Raw genomic sequence first — 17,732 nt, 5'->3', positions numbered from 1 at the left:
TTTTTCAAAAGTATCTTTAGAAAAAGCCTCTTTCGAAAGAGGCTTGCCATCTAGACGTAGCCTTAGTGGCTCAGTTAAATCTTGCACTAGTCTTGTGCCTGTGGATTACTGAGGAGTTAAGATTCCAATTCAGTAAAGCACCAAAGCACATGCTTACAGATCAGGTCCTCAGAGGCATTTGGGCACCTAACTCTCAAGGATTTCAATAGGAATTAGGGGCCTAAACATCTTTGTGCATCTGGGCCTAAGTGCTTTCCTGACTCAGGTGTCTAAGCTGCAAGGAACCTCTCCTTGGCTATGGCTGCCACAGACATATTTTTAAAATTTCCCACTTGAATTAGCACTAGATACAGCGTCATTAGCAGAATCAACAGTGGGAGAGTATGTGCAGACAGGCTGCCAGCATTTTAACCACCACCTCCTCTAACCCTGCTCAGAGCAGGTTTGGATGATACTAAGGGTAAACTCTAGCAGATGCCAGTGCCTTGCTCCTGCTAGTACTCCCAGGCTATGTCTACACTGGCATGATTTTCCAGAAATGCTTTTAACGGAAAAGTTTTACGTTAAAAGCATTTTCGGAAAAGAGCATCTAGATTGGCACGGACGCTTTTCCACAAAAGCACTTTTTGCAGAAAAGCGTCCGTGCCAATCTAGACGCGCTTTTGCGCAAAAAAGCCCCAATCGCTATTTTAGCTATCGGGGCTTTTTTGCGCAAAACAGTACTGTGCTGTCTACACTGGCCCTCTTGTGCAAATGATTTGTGCAAGAGGGCTTTTGCCCGAACGGGAGCAGCATAGTATTTCCGCAAGAACACTGACAATCTTACATGAGATCGTCAGTGTTCTTGCAGAAATTCAAGCGGCCAGTGTAGACAGCTGGCAAGTTTTTCCGCAAAAGCAGATGATTTTGCGGAAAAACTTGCCAGTCTAGACACAGCCCCACTGTTGTTACCCCAGGTGGAGCTGTGCCAGCAACACCAATGGTGAGACATATGAAGGAAAAAAGTTTAGTGTAGACCCAACCATTGTTTGCTCTAGAATCAGCTCTTCCAAGAAGTTTCTCCTGTAAACTTTGTCTGTAAACCAGTTTATGTGTGGGTAGCTGAAAACACCCATTATTGTTGATTAGATTTATTGCTCTGCTGAGCTCCCTCAGCATGGGAACACATGGACACCACACATACTCAATGCTGTTTTCTGATTGGTAGGCTGGGGGCACAACCCTTACTGTAGATTTGTATTCTTAAGCATCAGCATTTAGTTTCCTGCTGCTTTCATCATATAGTCGTCTTTGTGCCAAAGTGTTCTCATTAGATCCTTTAGGCTCTTTTACCCTTCCTCCTCGGCCCCTAGTTGGTTCTACCACAGTAGTTTATAGCCAAGCACAACAGTGTCTCGTTGATTTTGCTTATTCGCCAATGTCTAGGCATCCTAGTTCATTTCTGTTTTGCCTTTGTGCTTTCCACATTGGTCTATACTAGGGTGGGGAACCTCAGAGCTGGATGCAGCCCCTGGCGTGCCTGGATCTAGCCCCCAAGGCTCATGTCCCCTGCCCCCCCCCCCCACTGCCTTACCACAAGGCTGAAGCACACACAATCTATTAGGCTGAGGCCCCCACCCCTGGGCTCTGGTGTGTGAGGAGCCATCTCAGTGAGTGATTGGGTTTGTTTGTTTGTTTGTCTGTCACTTTTGTGTGGCCCCTGACTGATTTTTCTGAACAACAATGGCCTCCAACACAAAAATGTTCCCCATCCCTGGTCTATAGATATTTATAGCTTTTATTTGAGTCAACAGTGTGATGCTGTTGCAAAAAAAGCAAATATGATTCTAGGTTGTATCAACAGGTGTGTTGTAAGCAAAACTCGTGAAGTCATTCTGCCGCTCTACTCTGCACTAGTTAGGCCTCAGCTGGAGTACTGTGTCCAGTTCTGGGCGCCACATTTCAAGAAAGATGTGGAGAAATTGGAAAGGGTACAGAGAAGAGCGACAAGAATGATTAAAGGTTTAGAGAACATGACCTATGAAGCCTGGCTTCATGAACTGGGCTTGTTTAGTTTGGAAAAAAGAAGATTAAGGGGGGACATGATAGCGGTTTTCAAATATCTAAAAGGGTGTCACAAGGAGGAAGGAGAAAATTTGTTCCTCTTGGTTTCTGAGGACAGGACAAGGAGTAATGGGCTTAAAGTGCAGCAGGGGAGGTTTAGATTGGACATTAGGAAAAAATTCCTAACTGTCAGGGTGGTCAAATATTGGAATAAATTGCCAAGGGAGGTGGTGGAATCTCCCTCTCTGGAGATATTTAAGAACAGGTTAGATAGACATCTGTCAGGGATGGTGTAGACGGAGCTTGGTCCTGCCTTGAGGGCAGGGGGCTGGACTCGATGACCTCTTGAGGTCCCTTCCAGTCCTATTATTCTATGATTCTATGATTTGTGACCAGGCATCACTTTTTAATAAGCCCCTTTATGTGGTACCCTGTTATTTTTCTAGAAAGTCTTTAATCCAGCTTTGCATCTTCCCTGTGGCAGCTGAAATTTCAGTTCTTATATCAAACAGACAGGCAACTTCGTAGGACAGACACCTTGCTCCAACTTGAATGTGCCTTGACCCCTCTCAGCTTTCTCTCTGCTTATAAGTTAAATAAATCTTGGAACTTTTCTACACCAGCAGCCTGGTTCCATTTTGGTTAAGGTTGGCCCATTCCTTTTATAAAGACTCCTCCCTCAAAAGTGCCCAGGTCACTTAGGCTTTGTCTAGACTACATTCCTCTGTCGAAAAAGGAATGTAAATGAAGCAAATTGAAAGTGCAAATGAAGCGCGTATTTAAATACCCCATGCTTCATTTGCATATTTGTATCCGAGTGCTTTTTTGAAAAAGGGTTCTTTCGAGAAAAAAAAACAAAACCTTTTCCGAAAGAACCCGTACGCCTGAAAAAAATGAGGAGTATGGCTTCTTTTGAAAAAGGGGTGTTTCTTTCGAAAGAACTGTGTCTAGACTGTGCTTTCAGACACGAATATACTGTGCACTCAGACACGAATATACAAATGAAGCACAGGATATTTAAATCCGCGCTTCATTTGCACTTTGGATTTGCCTCATTTACATTCCTCTTTCGAAAGAGGAATGTAGTTTAGACGTGCCCTTACATTTACCCTGTGAGGTCTTTGGGCAGGGACCTTCTCTCTATGCTATCTTTGCACAATGCCTGGCACAACAGATTCCCTGGACCATGACTAGGGCTTCTAGGTGCTATGCCCTTCCAAATAATAAATAATATATATTAGCCCCTTCTTCTTTAAATTGTTTTCTCATCCAAATGCTGAGTCCCTGGAGGTACTTCTGTCCAGCTTTCTCTTTGTGAAGGACTGTAAGCATTACCAAGAAAGCTACCATAAAAGTCCTAGATTTAAGTTTTCATCCCAGTAACCTGTTTATCTTCCAAGACAGGCCTGGGCAAAATACCCTCTGCGGGCCTGATCTGGACCACAAAGCCACCAGGTCTGGCCTGCGGGCACAGCAGGGAGCCTCAGGCAGACTCCCTGCCTGCCGCCAACATGCTGCTGACTAAAGCAGCCCCAGTTTCTGGCCAATGGGAGCTTCCTGTTGTCAACAAGAAGCCTTTGAAACACCCTCTCCTCAGGTTCCTAACTGTTCAAAACCCCCCCCCCCATGGCTTGAGAAGGCTGCTGGCTGGCAATGAAATAGGCAAGTCTCCCAGCCAGAGCCTGCCTCTGGCATCCCAAGCCTTTGTCTCCTTACCCCACATAACCCAAACTCCCTATCCCCTCCGGCCCCCAGATCCTGCATCCCAATCCCCTTCCCCAGGTCACATCCCAAACCCTCTGCCCCCCTCCTACACCCCAGTCCCCTGCCCCAAGCCATACCCCCTCCTACCGTAGGTCACAGCCCAAACCCTCCCTCCACCCCATCCTGCACCCTAGTTCCCCTTCCGAAGGTCACAACCCTCTCTTGCCTAAGGTCACAACCCAAACCCCTGCACCCTAGTCCCCTAACCCAGGGGGACCAGTAAGAACCAACACTAGAATAATCCAGGAAGCAACAACTGCCTCCTTCACCCAAATTCCCTCCCAGACTCCACACCCTCTCCTGCACCCCGGTCCCTTACTTCAAGCTCCCATTTGCACCCAACCTCCATGCCCGACCCTGCACCTCCTCCATTATATAAGAACATAAGAATGGCCGTACTAGGTCAGACCAAAGGTCCATCTAGCCTACTAGCCTGTCTGCCGACAGTGACCAAAACCAGGTGCCCCAGAGAGGATTGACTGAAGACAATGATCAAGTGATTTGTCTCCTGCCAACCCGCTCCAGCCTCTGACAAACAGAGGCCAGGGACACCATTTCTATCCCTTGGCTAATAGCCTTTTATGGACCTAACCTCCATGAAATTATCTAGCTTCTCTTTAAACTCTGTTATAGTCCTAGCCTTCACAGCCTCCTCTGGCAAGGAGTTCCATAGCTTGACTACACGCTGTGTGAAGAACTTTCTTTTATTAGTTTTAAACCTGCTACCCATTAACTTCATTTGGTGTCCTCTAGTTCTTCTATTATGGGAACTAATAAATAACTTTTCTTTATTCGCCCTCTCCACACCACTCATGATTTTATAGACCTCTATCATATCCCCCCTCAGTCTCCTCTTTTCTAAACTGAAAAGTCCCAGTCGTTTTAACCTCTCTTCATATGGGACCCGTTCCAAGCCCCTAATCATTTTAGTTGCCCTTTTCTGAACCCTTTCCAAGGCCAAAATATCTTTTTTGAGGTGAGGAGACCACATCTGTACACAGTATTCAAGATGTGGGCGTACCATAGTTTTATATAGGGGCAGTAAGATATTCTGTCTTATTTTCCATCCCTTTCTTAATAATTCCTAGCATCCTATTTGCCTTTTTGACCGCCGCTGCACACTGTGTGGAAGTTTTCAGAGAACTATCCACAATAACTCCAAGATCTCTTTCCTGATTTGTCATAGCCAAATTAGCCCCCCTAATACTGTATATATAATTGGGGTTATTTTTCCTGATGTGCATTACTTTACACTTAGCCACATTAAATTTCATTTGCCATTTTGTTGCCCAATCACTCAGTTTGGTGAGATCTTTTTGGAGTCCCTCACAGTCTGCTTCTGTCTTGACTATCCTAGGGTATGTCTACACTACCCCGCTAGTTCGAACTAGCGGGGGTAATGTAGTCATCCGCAGTTGCAAATGAAGCCCGGGATTTGAATGTCCCGGGCTTCATTTGCATGAAGCCGGCCAGCGCCATTTTTAAATGCCAGCTAGTTTGGAACGAGGTGTACAGCTAGTTCAGATTAGAAGCCTAATCCAAACTAGCTAGTCCGTGCCGCGTGTAGCCACGTGGCACGGGGTCCGAACTAGCCGGCATTTAAAAATGGCGCCGGCCGGCTTCATGCAAATGAAGCCCGGGACATTCAAATCCCGGGCTTCATTTGCAACTGCGGATGACTACATTACCCCCGCTAGTTCGAACTAGCGGGGTAGTGTAGACATACCCCTAAACAGTTTGGTATCATCTGCAAACTTTACCACCTCACTGTTTACCCCTTTCTCCAGATCATTTATGAATAAGTTGAACAGGATTGGTCCCAGGACTGACCTTTGGGGAACATCACTAGTTACCCCTCTTCATTCTGAAAATTTACCATTTATTCCTAGCCTTTGTTTCCTGTCTTTTAACCAATTCTCAGTCCATGAAAGTACCTTCCCTCTTATCCCATGGCACTGTAATTTACACAAGAGAGTATGGGAGAGTGCAGGCTTGACCACTTTCCAAATTCTTGGAGTCCCCCCCCTCAAAAATTATTGCCACCCCTGTTGCAGGACCTCTCTCTCTCTCTTGCATTTCCCTATTCTGTTGGTACCGGTCCATACCATGAACACAGCAGCCGCTAGCTGTCTGTCTAGATGTCTCAGCAGATCCACCACCTGCACCCCTAGCAGGTATGTCACAGGATGGTTCTTAAGCTTCCAGAGCTGGGAATCAAATGTAAACATCAAGTTTATTGTTCATAATCAGCTTTACAAAAGAAAAAAATATATAATACATATACACACGCGCGCACGTGGAATCTCATATCACAGATGTACAAAAGAGAGAGAGAGAGAGAGCGGCTTGGCGTAGTTGTTCCCCCCCCCCCCCCCCCCCGATCATGGTGCACTAAAATCACAGTATTTTACAATTTGAACATGATTGTATTTGAGCCCCTCCACCCTCCCCGAGTGCTTCCTCCCCAGCAGGGGTCAGCTACATCTCAGTGCCAGCATAGGGAAACTAGAGGAGAGGCAGGGGATCCACTAGAGTAACCCAGGAAGCAACAATACATTTGTCTTCTCCCCTGTACCCCCCACTTCCCCACCTTGTTTAGTTGAGAGAGAACAAGGAAACGATCCAGCATATGGAACCACCAGACATGGAAAGTGGAAGGTTTTGGGGAGGGGGCAGCAAAACACGACACGAACAACCACAAAACCCAAAAGTCCCACCCCCACAATCATGTATGCAGACATCAGTGGCTTTACACAGCTCAGAAACAGGCACACTAAAGGAAAATTACCTCCCTCACCTGCAGCTTAAAGTCCAGCAGCTTTCCACCCACTCAACCCCGGGCCTCTTCCCCTCTGGCTCTTTCCCTGCACTCTGGTAAAAATCCATCATCAATACTCCTTCCCCCCTCCCCACCATGCCTACTGTGGCATGCTGAGCATCTAAGAACAGCCTCAAGGAGAAACACAGGTAGGCTATCTCCGCATGTGATGAACAAGTGGAGGGGCTGTGGAGCAGCATGACTACCTAGCTCAGGACTGGACTTTCTGCCCTAGGAGCATTGTTTTCCCTTAATTTCTGTACTCTGGCTCCTGGGAATTCATCTTGGAGTCCCCCCACCCTCCTTCTTGCTCTCTAATGTTCTCTTCCAACACACTGTTGACCATGATCTGGGAAGCCTGGCCAAAGGAGCACCATTTCCCCCTTTCTTCTGCTTTGCTCACTACAGAGCTGGCACCCACCACTTGGTGGGCAACATGGGAAAGCGGCACCCTAACGAATTCAACCACGTTACCATGTAAGATTGTGGGGTACAGCCTGCTCGTGCCCTTTCCCCACTCCCAACTGCTTCTGAACTTTATATGCAGAACCTTGTCTGCCCCAAAGATCTGCCAAAAAGGGCAACACAAGTCTCACAAAGCACGTGCAATAGCCAACCATGAGCATGCCCAGCAAGGAAAAATACCCTCTGCCCCCATCCTACCAAAGGGAGTCAATCAAGAAAGGGAAATGTAGGTTGTTGGCCAAATGGAAAGAGGAAACCTGTTTGCTCTGTTTCAGAATTGACTTGAGTTGCAGCCCTGAGACAAGAGTGTAATGGATTGCTTCGCTTTTTCCTACTGAGGCTGTTCCAGCAGTGGGGAGGAGAAGGGGAGGGGAGAGAGCTTGTAACTGACTTAGGATATGTGTTTGGCATCAGATAAATTACAAGAAGCAGCCTTCAAGCCCCAAAAGGTCTGATTCATCTCTTGCCATACCAGTGACGATCCAAAGCAACTCCAGTCAAGTCAATGGAGTTACATCAGGCTGGTGCCAGACAGAGAAGAATCAGACCCAGCACTTGTTTTGGGGGGAAATATTTGGGATCCCTGTGTGCTTCCTGTCTGCATGCATTTGAGTCCTGGCTGCAAATGGGATGAGCTACCCCAAATCCCTGCATGACTGGGGAGGAGAGGTAAAGAAAGTTGAGCAAAGGAACATACTTCCCAGCTGCAGTCCCACGTGTGAAAAGAGAGAACACAAGTTCTCTACGCTACAGCCAATCAGTGATCAATGTATTCATAAAAGGGCACATTTGGACGTGGTGCAAACATAACTCAATTGTCTACAATAGAGCTGCTTTAACTTAAACCAGGGTTGAATCTGGCTCAATCTCTCAGTAGGTACAGTAGATACAAAAAGGCGAGTTATTTGGGTTATCCTTAATCAGTATCAGAACACTCGGCTCCCCCCACCCCATTAGAGAGTGTTTAAGACCAAGGTGTCCAACCAGTTCTGAAGCAGCAAAGCCACTATAGTGGCTAGTTGGTATGAACAAGGTGGCTATTTGGCCAGTTGAGTGTGGCTAGTTCACTATAGTAGTGACCACTGTAACTATAGTAGTCACTACTGCTATAACGAACTAGCCATACCCCCTCATCTAGTAGAAGCTGGAAACAAAATTCCTTGTCAGTGGTAAAAGCTCCTGATTTTTAACTTGATAGTGGACCTTATCCGTGGTGAGAGGAAAATTCCATCTCTAGAGCAGGGAGAAGTAGAGAAAATTTCTTGGCAGGTTGGCTGGTTTTTAAAGGCAGCAATTTAAATTGCCCCAGAGGTTTGGAATGTCAGAAGTATTCCTAGTGGAGAGGGCTTAGTGGGCCGAGTGCAGGGGCAGAAGCAAACAGTGCCTGATAAATGGATTTTTCATGTGGCTATCACCACTCCCGATATAGTATAAATGTGTGTATGTACATGTGTGTGTGTTTGCATTTACTGTATTTTTATGAATAAACAGCATTTGCTGATGAGCTGGAGTATGATTCATTTTATATAGACATACATAAAAATGTATCAGTAAAGATGGCATTAAGTTTGTCACCCATCCAATTTACTGTAACCATCTGCCTTCTAAGAGTGTGCAAGATATATTTGATAGGCTGGGACTGGAGAAGTGACGGCAATGCTGTCAATTAGCTTTAGGCCCAACATTTAGGTTGACTAAGAAAAGCTAATATAACAAATTTCATGGCATTGGAAAAAAACAACATCAGGCTAGAGTATGGGAATTAGGAAGTGATGCTCACTAAAGCAGTAAGTGAAACTGACTAGGCTTGTTTCCTTGTCCCAGCTCAATGAAACGCACAAAGCAAACAAACTGCATCAGTGAGAATGATGCAATTAGGCTGGGCTTTGTTGAAGAGCCTAAAGGAGTTGTGCACCCAAAATGCATTGAGTTTGTATGGAGCTGAGTGCCTAACTCCCCTAGCCTCCTTTTCAAATACCAGTCAAAAGGCCTGGCCTACATTTAAAAGTTTTAGAGGATAACAATGTTGGATTGGGGGAGGGGTGATTTTCTGAACCAAAATACTTGTACCAGTATAAAGGTGCCTTATGCCAGCATAGCTTACTCAGCTTGCCAAACAAGAATAAAGGCTACCAGTATAAGTATTTTTATGCCACTATAACTGCATCCACAGTATGATAAGGGTTAATTTTGTTTTGTTTGCTACTTTAACTAGACCGACTGGTACAATTAAACCCACAACATTTTCTGGGATGTGCAAGCCCTCTGCATGTTCTAACTCTATTGGCTTCAGTATCATGAGGGCTAGGAGGCATAACACAGTCAGGACTTTTTGTTTTAAGTCTGTGGGCCAGATTTGCTACCTGCTTCTGCAGGCAGTTGCAAATTGCACCACGCTGAGGGGGCTAGAGCCCCTCAGAAGAAGGCATTTAGTGTCCCCACTGCATGCTCTGCACCGTGGGGGTCCACAGAGGAAGGGTAGAGTGTGTCTCTGCTTGCAACTCCAGGCTGCTCTAGTTGTCACCCTGTCCTGCTTTCACCCTTCCCCTAGCCAGCACCACTCGCTTCTGAGACTGGATTGCTCCCAGGCAGGGAGCAGGGTAGGAGTGCCTTGTGCCACTCTCCCTCCTATCTCAGGCTAACTTCCTCTCACTGTGAGCTCTCCATTAGGGTGTGGGCCAATGGAATGAATCTGACCCTGTGAGTTTTGTATTGACAGTCTCCCTATCGAAAGGGGATGTGGGAGAAGTGGAGGGAATGAACAATCTTATTTTAAAAAAGGAAACTGAGGACTAGGACAGCATTTGAGAATCGACCAGAGGCTTGTTTTGTCCCCAGTTGTTCAGGGGCTACAAGACATTTTCATGTAATAGTAAGTCTGAGCTTCTCAAATCTGCCTACAGGGTGGAGAAGCCCAAACTAAATGGGATTTGAGCATCCATGTTCCTGCAGGCGGCTGTGAGAAGCTCATCCTTAAAGCATTTAGTCCTTCCCAGGGTGAGTTTGGCTTATCTGAGGCACAAGGAAATGAACAAAACCTCTTGCATCCTTTATGAAACTCAGGCCATTCATAGCTGCAGGAGATGGGGGTGGGGAAACCCAAGGGGAATCCCAGCTAAGCGAACCATGGAACTGATACCTGGAGGAAGATGCCCCATTGTGATACTCCAAGTGGAACATGCAGAGAGCAGAGAAATATTAGCTTGGGTATTCCTGGTCGGCCAATGGCTTCCCCACGACCAGGGTCACTCCACCGAGGCTCTGCAACCTTTGCTGTTCCACCCCGTACCCGCGCTAGGCTGGCAATAGTAGCAACAGAATGTGCAGAGAGGAGAAATGTTGGCTCGGGAGTTCCCCGTGTACTAACGGCTCCCTCACCCCCACACCACGGCCCCTGCCTGGTGGTACTTTTACCCAGGATCTGGATGGTTGGTGAAAGGCCTTGCCACTCACTTGTATTACTTAACTGGCACAATAAAACAAACAGTATCACATTGTTTTGAGTTCAGATGGTTTTCTCGCCCCTCCCACCCACCTCCCCCTGTGGACTTAGAACTCAATATATTTCTATTGGGGAAAAAGGGGATCCCGGATGCCTTGTTCCTTAGGTAGCAAGGAGGAGAGGAAGTTGTTGTCATGCTCCTTTCCGTAGGTTGGGGGTGGGGACCTCTCATGCCTTCATCCTCTGCTCACACTTCTCAAAGCTCCACTTGGTGGCGCCCCCAAGGACCTCCACTAGGTTGTCGTCCCACTGGATCACGTTGCCTTGCAGGTGAGAGGTGCAGTTGGCCAGGCCCAGGATCTCCGTGGGCATCAGGACGTGGTCCCACATGTTGAACTGAGCGATCTCACCGACGAAGGCCTGGGTGGCGTCAAATCGCCCACCCAGCGTATCCTGCAGCAGCACATTGGGAGAGGGTGTGTGTGGGGAGGGTATCAGCCCATTAACAGGGAAAAAGAAGAAAGTGACAGGGGATGACAGTGAATGAGAGACATACAAAGGAAAGGGGAGGGAGAAATAGAGAGAGGGGAAAAGTGAGAAGAAAGAAAAGATGAAATACAGAGACAGGGAACAAAGAAGAAACAGACAAATGGAGAAAAAGGAAATAAAATGGCAAGAGTGAATGAATGAAAGAGGGATGTGGAGCGAAAGTGGAAGAGCAAAAGTGAGAGAGAGTGAGAGCAAGACAAGGGTAGAGCAAATACAATGAATGAATGTGGCCGCTGCACTATTCCTGCCCAGCTCAGGTTTCTCTTCGGGGGGGGGGATCCCTTTTCCCAGGCTCTGTGTGTGCAATCTACAGGGGGGGCTGTCACTGAAAGCTGGATATGGCATTGCCAAGCAAACTCTTGCCCAAACTCCCAAGGGCTCTAGCGCTATCAAGGGCTATAACTGAGCTCTGACCTGGGAGCAATCAGAGAGGGAATTCCAAATAGAGCCCAGGCTCTTGCTGTCCAGGGCTGAGGCAGGCAATATGTCCAGCCCCCACCACCACTGAGGAGAGGCTGTGAAGGGTAGACACCACATCAGTCAACTGTGGGGTCAGCGGAGGGGCTGTCCTGACCAGCTCCAACAGGGTAACAGCTGCAGCCTGGGGAAGGTGCTAGAGGGGACACGAGTTTTCTGCTTGTGAGGCTGTGCACGTTCCCCACAACACCCGGTTAACTGTTCTCAGGAAGATACAGCAACCACAACCCACCTGCTCCTGGCCCAGGATTATCACCCCGTGGGGTTTGATGGGATGCCAAGCAGCCAGGTTCTCACTAGAGCCACGCTGCTCACCGTCCTCATACGCCCACCACACGCCATCCCGGGTGGTCCAGGCGATGCAGATGTGGTGCCATGTCCCATCCTTCAAATTCAGGGGCAGCTGGGCAACCTTTAAAATACAACAGCGAACAGCAATAAGCCAGGCATGTCCTGGAGCTGCCTTAAAGCATCCGTGGCATGTGGTGGGATAGTCTCTCCCAGCCTCACTGGCAGCAGCAGGAATCCTGCACAGACCTGCCCCCACTGGCTGTGTCATGCAACAGCCTGACGTCCAGGGATACTGCTGATGGGAGTTAGGAGAGGGAGGGAACCGGGGATAGATCCTCAGGACTTTGCCTGGAAAGATGAGGATCCCCGCAGGCAGAAGAGGGTGAAAAGAGGGGACTATAAAGAAAGGAGGCAAATAAAGAGAGGAAGGGAGACGTAGGAAAGGGGCAGGGGAAAGGAGCAGAGAGAGGGACAGAGCAGGGGCAGTGGATAATTAGACTGATACAGAAACAGGGTCTGGGTGATGCCCAGGACCCAGCTCATGAAAATCCCCTTCACTTCCCTTGTTTCATGAAGCCGGGTGGGGATGGGGGCGGGGGAGGGGGGGTTAAGACGGGAGGGGGGGTTAAGAGGGAGCAGACAGAGCTATGTAGCCTGGATCTGGTAGATACAACTCTCTCCTCTCCAGGACAAGGGGAAGCATGGAGGTAGTCTCCATTAATGGGAGTGGGACAGGAGTCTCCTACCCCCTGCACAGGAAAGGGGGCAGACAGGGTTACTGCCACCTATGCTCCCAGCACAGAGGCTCTAGCCCCTCCTGACCTTGTCATTGATGAGCAGCTCCATGGGGTTGTGCCCCCACTCCATCAGCACAATCTCGTTGGCTTGCCCCGGGGCAGAATAGGAGAAAGGAGTGCCCAGCCCTGAGGAGGCCTTGGACTTCAGCCACATGCAAACTGTGAAGGCAAAAAGCTCTGGCAGGCTCTTCTTCATGCGTGCGTACATGTAGTTGGTCCGTACGGGGATGGTCACCTTGTAGGCATCTGGAGGGCTGAAGTCTGGTGCTGCCGTATGCTCTTGGGTGGACAAAGGAGAAGGAGGAAAGAAGCAGGGTTACAGGTGAGTGACAATGGGCATTGAAGAGGGCCTGTCCCATGTGGAAACACATAGTTACACCAATCCAACCCTAGAGTCAACCCCACAGACTAGAACCAACTGCCACTGACAGCACCTGCAGCTCAGCACCATCCTGCCTCCATGTACGGCACCAGCTCAGCTGCAAGTGTTAACTATCATTGACAACCTAGATGAATCTCTGTATTAAACCGCTTCATATAACGATCATTTTCATAAGACTTTGTATTAAGCCTTTCCATATAAAACTTTGTATTAAGTAATACAAAACTTTTGTATTAAGTCTTTTTATATAGAAACTTTGTATTAAGTTTTGGTATAATACTAGAGGTCATGTCTTTGTACCAGAATAGATCTCTTCCCTTTCACCTAATTGAGTGCCCTGTTGAATGAATGAGGTGTGAAAGGATAAGGCATGGAAGGCAAGCACCTCAGAGTAGTTACAACAGTTGGAGAGGGGATAGAAGCCAGATCTGAGGACAATAAGACCTGTTAAGTGGACTCATTGAAGAAGATCAGACATATTAATGGCCTTGGGAGTGAGGGTGCGTCTACACTGCAGCATTTTCCCAGAAAAACAGCAATTTTTCTGGAAAAACAATACTTGCATCCACATTGCCATTGGGTTCTTTCAACAGAAAGTGAAAAGAATGGAGGGGGGTTTCCGACGGGGGTAAACCTCATTATATAAGGAAGAAGCTTTTTTCTGAAAAAGCTTTTTCAGAAAAAAGATGTGTGGATGCAGAAGAGGGAGCTCTTTCGAAAGAAGCGGCCTCTGGGAAATAACACAGGTGCCCCGGTGGCCACTCAGTCCAGACTAATCACAGCTTAAATGCGAGAGCATATCCAATCAATGCGGATGCTATCTTTCGAAAAAGCACATTGCTTTTTCATTGCGCTTTTGCAGTGTGGATGCTGTCTTTTGAAATAAGCTTTTCTGGAAAATTTCTTCCAGAAAAGCTTCTTCCAAAAGAAGCCTGAAGTCTAGATGTAGCTTCAGATGCAAGCACCTCCCTTTGAAAGCACCTTCTTTGAAGAGGAGTATGGCAGCATTAAGACAACATCCAGAAGGCGGCGCCACAGATGACTAACTGCATATGCATATGATGGCACAGATTTTGCATATGCATATGATGACTAACTGGTATAGATTTGCATGAGAGGGAAGCTACTATAAATCTAAGGTATCTTGCAGGAGGATCCTGCGTTTAGTCTTATCAATATTGGCACATCACCCCTCCCCCATCTAACTCACCCAGCGAGTGCAGTTATGTATTACCAATAAATGTAGCATTTTGCCTTAACCCCTTGCAAAAAATCCCATGCAGTGCTTTAAGTACAACATCAGCAGCATAGAGAAGCAGTGTTCCTTACAAGCTGTGTACTTGGGCAGCCACCCAGGAGAGATTCAAATCCATCTAGCTGATTAGCAGAGCGCCCAAAGCTGATAGTGTGTATTTCTCCTGGTGGTACACATCCACATAGGTCTCAGTATACAAAGCAAAATTTATTCCACATCTGGGTGGAAAATATTAAAGGGAACACTGTAGACAAGGCCTCACTGAAAGGGCTTGGTATAATCAGAAAGGGGCAACAGCAATAGCTCTGCGAACACAGTGCATGGGAGAGATTTGAAAGAAAACCCTCACAGCTCAAGAGCTGGCCCTTCACACTCTGTGACCTACTGGAACCTGGTCCGAGTCCAAGTTAAATTGTAATCTTCTTAGGCCATAGGCCGTGTTTCCACTTATTTGTACAGAGGCAGACCCACTGATAAATGATTGTTAGAGTGACACAGAATTTCATCACTAGCCCAAAGCATCTATTCTACCCCATCTCCTGATTAAGAACAATGAGGCATCTTCATGAGCATCGATGGCAGATGAGGGGTAGGAGCTTTTGAATCAGCCAGGAGTGGTACCTGGTTTAATCAGACTCTCCTCTGCCAATACTGACCCTGTTCCAACTCGGCGACCCGGCTCTGGAGAACGCTCAGCTCCTTCTCTACGTCCTGTTGCTGCTGGCCACTGTGGCTGGTAATGGAGGAGCGTTCTTTCTCCAGAGAAAGTAACTTGGAGAGGAGCTGCTCCTCTAGCTCCTCCATCTTGGTGTGGAGCACATCTCGAGCCAGGACAGGGGAGGAGGTGGAGGTGTTGACGCGTGTGGGGAGCTCCTGCTGCACTCGAGAAGAGAGGTGGAGAACGGGGAGAGGAGTGGGAAAGGAAGAAAGACAAAAATCAGGGATAAACATGATGAAAACAAATTACCCAGCACCAACATGTCAGGGATACTTGTGGACAAAGCACTGGATTTCCAAATCAAACAGGATTGTGTGAAAGGGCCTCAGTCTTAATGTGACCCTCCACTTTAGGAGCCTCCAGCTGAATTTGAACCACACATGTAAGAGACTTCATTAATTTCATTACAAAATATCTCCTCTGACATTAAGCATGTCAACTGGTTACCCTGCATGACTCTTCCCTGTTACTTAGTGATTGAAGAGAGAAAGGGACTTCCATGAAATTCACTTCTCTCCCAGGACAAACTTTCTCAGAAGCCCATGGGGCTGTGACTGAACATTTTGTGAGGATTTCCACAACTGGTGACGGGAGATCTTTGAATTACTACAGAAAATTCTCTCCCAGGTGCTGGCTGGTGGGTCGCACCCATATGTCAGAGTCCAACTGACTGCCATATTTGGAGTCAGAAAGGAATTTTCCCTTCTGACCCTACAGGCCAGGAATCCATAATAGTGGCTGAGACTAGGCAACAAAAGATCAGCGGTCTCCTCCCTGCGGCTCATCTCTGACTTTCAGGCGACTGTCATTTTACCATCACATAGCGGTGCTGTAATCCTCTTAGCTCAGCTCCCTCCCTATGCCCTCTCCCTGTGCTGTGTGAGAGGTCCTACATAGCAAAGGGGGGAGGACCCACCAAAGGAGATAAACCAGCCGGTAGAGCTCTCCACTAGGGTATGTATTAACTTGTATAAAAGAAAATGGGGTGTAGTGGCCACTTCTGCAGTGTCCCCAGTTACAGGGAGTTTAAATCACAATGCTGAGATTTACAGATCATGCCGGTCCTGCTCCCTGTCCCAAAGTCCTCCCTCACCGGGCTGGGAGTTAAACCTGGACTGGATTCAAATTGAGGCAGGCTTTGCTTTGGTTATTGCAAAATCCTGGTCAGGAACATTGATGAGATGCCCCAGGATGGTGGAGCTCTTTGAAAAGACCCTATCACCATCTCGCAGGCTCCCTTGCAGACACCAGGCCAGATGGGGAAGGTCTCGTGTTCCCCACTGGTGGTGGAAGCTGGGATGAGATGGGAGAGCTGAACTAAAGTGCGTTGCCCTTTGGGAGCCGTGCTGAGAGGCAGAAGGGGTCAGCTCAGCCAGAGAAAATCTCCGATTCAAACCCATCCCCAGCTGATGTTTGCAAGGGCAGTGCATTGTCTCAGCCTCACATTTGCTGCCTCCACTACATAGTCAGTTTGGTGGTGGCAGATGGCAGTGTGGGAGTCCGTGCTTGACACCATCCCACATGCCTCCTGCTTGTGATGCCAGTGTGGGCAGAGCGAGGTGGCTGCTGCTGCCGCCAGCGGGATGCATTTCCCCTCAAATATCAGCTCATCCCTTGCCTAGCTCACTCTGCCTCCCTTTGAGCAGGGCTTCACAAATCGTCTCAAGGCTACTTACGCCAGGGCCAGGCTGTGTGTATGTGAATGAGTGTCTAACTATGGTCACCTAGCACCCTCCTCCCATTCCAGCTCTCCTCCTGCCCCTGCAGAATTGAGGGGCTGCCTCATGTGATCTCCCATAGAAATACCTTTTTTATTCCTCCTCCTCCCCATGGACTCCTCCTGTTACATTGCACTTAGGCTCTGGAGAAAGAAGTGGAGTTGGGTGGGAAAGAACAGCTGGGATACTCAGCCTTTGCCCCCCAGAACTGGCCTGAGATGAGGTCATGGCATTCAAGGCTTCTGGCTAATCACTGCTTAGTTAATTACTTGGGAAGAGAGCACTTGGGAGTGCGACCAATTCCGGTGAGCACTGATATCAGCTAAGTGGCAGGCAAGGAAGGAAAAACGTGTCAGTGGCAGAGGAACTGACCTGAAAGCTCAAACCCTGTCTCTGTCTCTTGCTCTCTTTAGTGGAAAAACTGGAAACATTTCAAACAAACCCAAGACATTTCTCACACTGTTCAAAAATCCAATTTTCATCAACACACACAAATCCCTCTCCCTGCTTTTAACAAGCTATTTTCCTCCCACCCTACTTAGACGTTAAGGAAACTGAAGGGCCTTCAGGTTGCTCTACCGACTTAGTCTGAGCCCAGACTGCACTGCCAATGGCACCTTGCCACCATGTGGGTTAGCAAAGGGATCTAGAGAAAATTCTCCATTTCCCGCTTTGCTTCACTGGAAGCTGTCCCAGTGCGGTGGCTAACTGTGCTTTCACAGCCGAAGCAAAGGCCTGAGGAATTGGATTTCTGACTGATTTTTATCACTGCCAGCAGCATTTCCAGTTCCTTCACTGGGAACAATCGGCATTGTTCCAAATCCAACAGGGATCTCCAGCAATGCCTTCCAAGCCAGGCATATCTACTCCCACACAGAGTGAGCTCCACCCAGGCGAGCTCCATTCTGTCCACCTTCCATTGCAATAGTGGGGCAGAGAGAGATCCCAGCTGGATTCCTGACCTAGACCTCTGGCTCAGGGAAAGGGAAAGGGGTTCCTGCATCCCTGTCGTG

The 17,732-nt window shown here is 47.8% G+C and overlaps 1 protein-coding gene across 1 annotated transcript in view; it reads right to left on the bottom strand.

The window, feature by feature from the left end:
• Window positions 1–6,021: 6,021 nt before the first annotated feature.
• The window catches only part of NPTXR (neuronal pentraxin receptor), a 31,803-nt gene continuing 20,092 nt past the window's right edge, over window positions 6,022–17,732 (bottom strand). The window contains exons 2-5 of the mRNA XM_006118966.2: window positions 14,940–15,159; window positions 12,672–12,925; window positions 11,791–11,970; window positions 6,022–10,985 (exon numbers count right to left, since the gene is read on the bottom strand). Of these exons, the coding sequence (XP_006119028.2) occupies window positions 10,761–10,985; window positions 11,791–11,970; window positions 12,672–12,925; window positions 14,940–15,159 (879 nt within the window). The 3' untranslated portion in view covers window positions 6,022–10,760. The remainder of the gene's footprint in view (window positions 10,986–11,790; window positions 11,971–12,671; window positions 12,926–14,939; window positions 15,160–17,732) is intronic.

This window comes from Pelodiscus sinensis, chromosome 1 (genome assembly GCF_049634645.1).
Source record: "Pelodiscus sinensis isolate JC-2024 chromosome 1, ASM4963464v1, whole genome shotgun sequence".
Taxonomy (NCBI): Eukaryota; Metazoa; Chordata; order Testudines; family Trionychidae; genus Pelodiscus; species Pelodiscus sinensis.
This window is presented reverse-complemented; position numbering and strand designations above follow the sequence as displayed.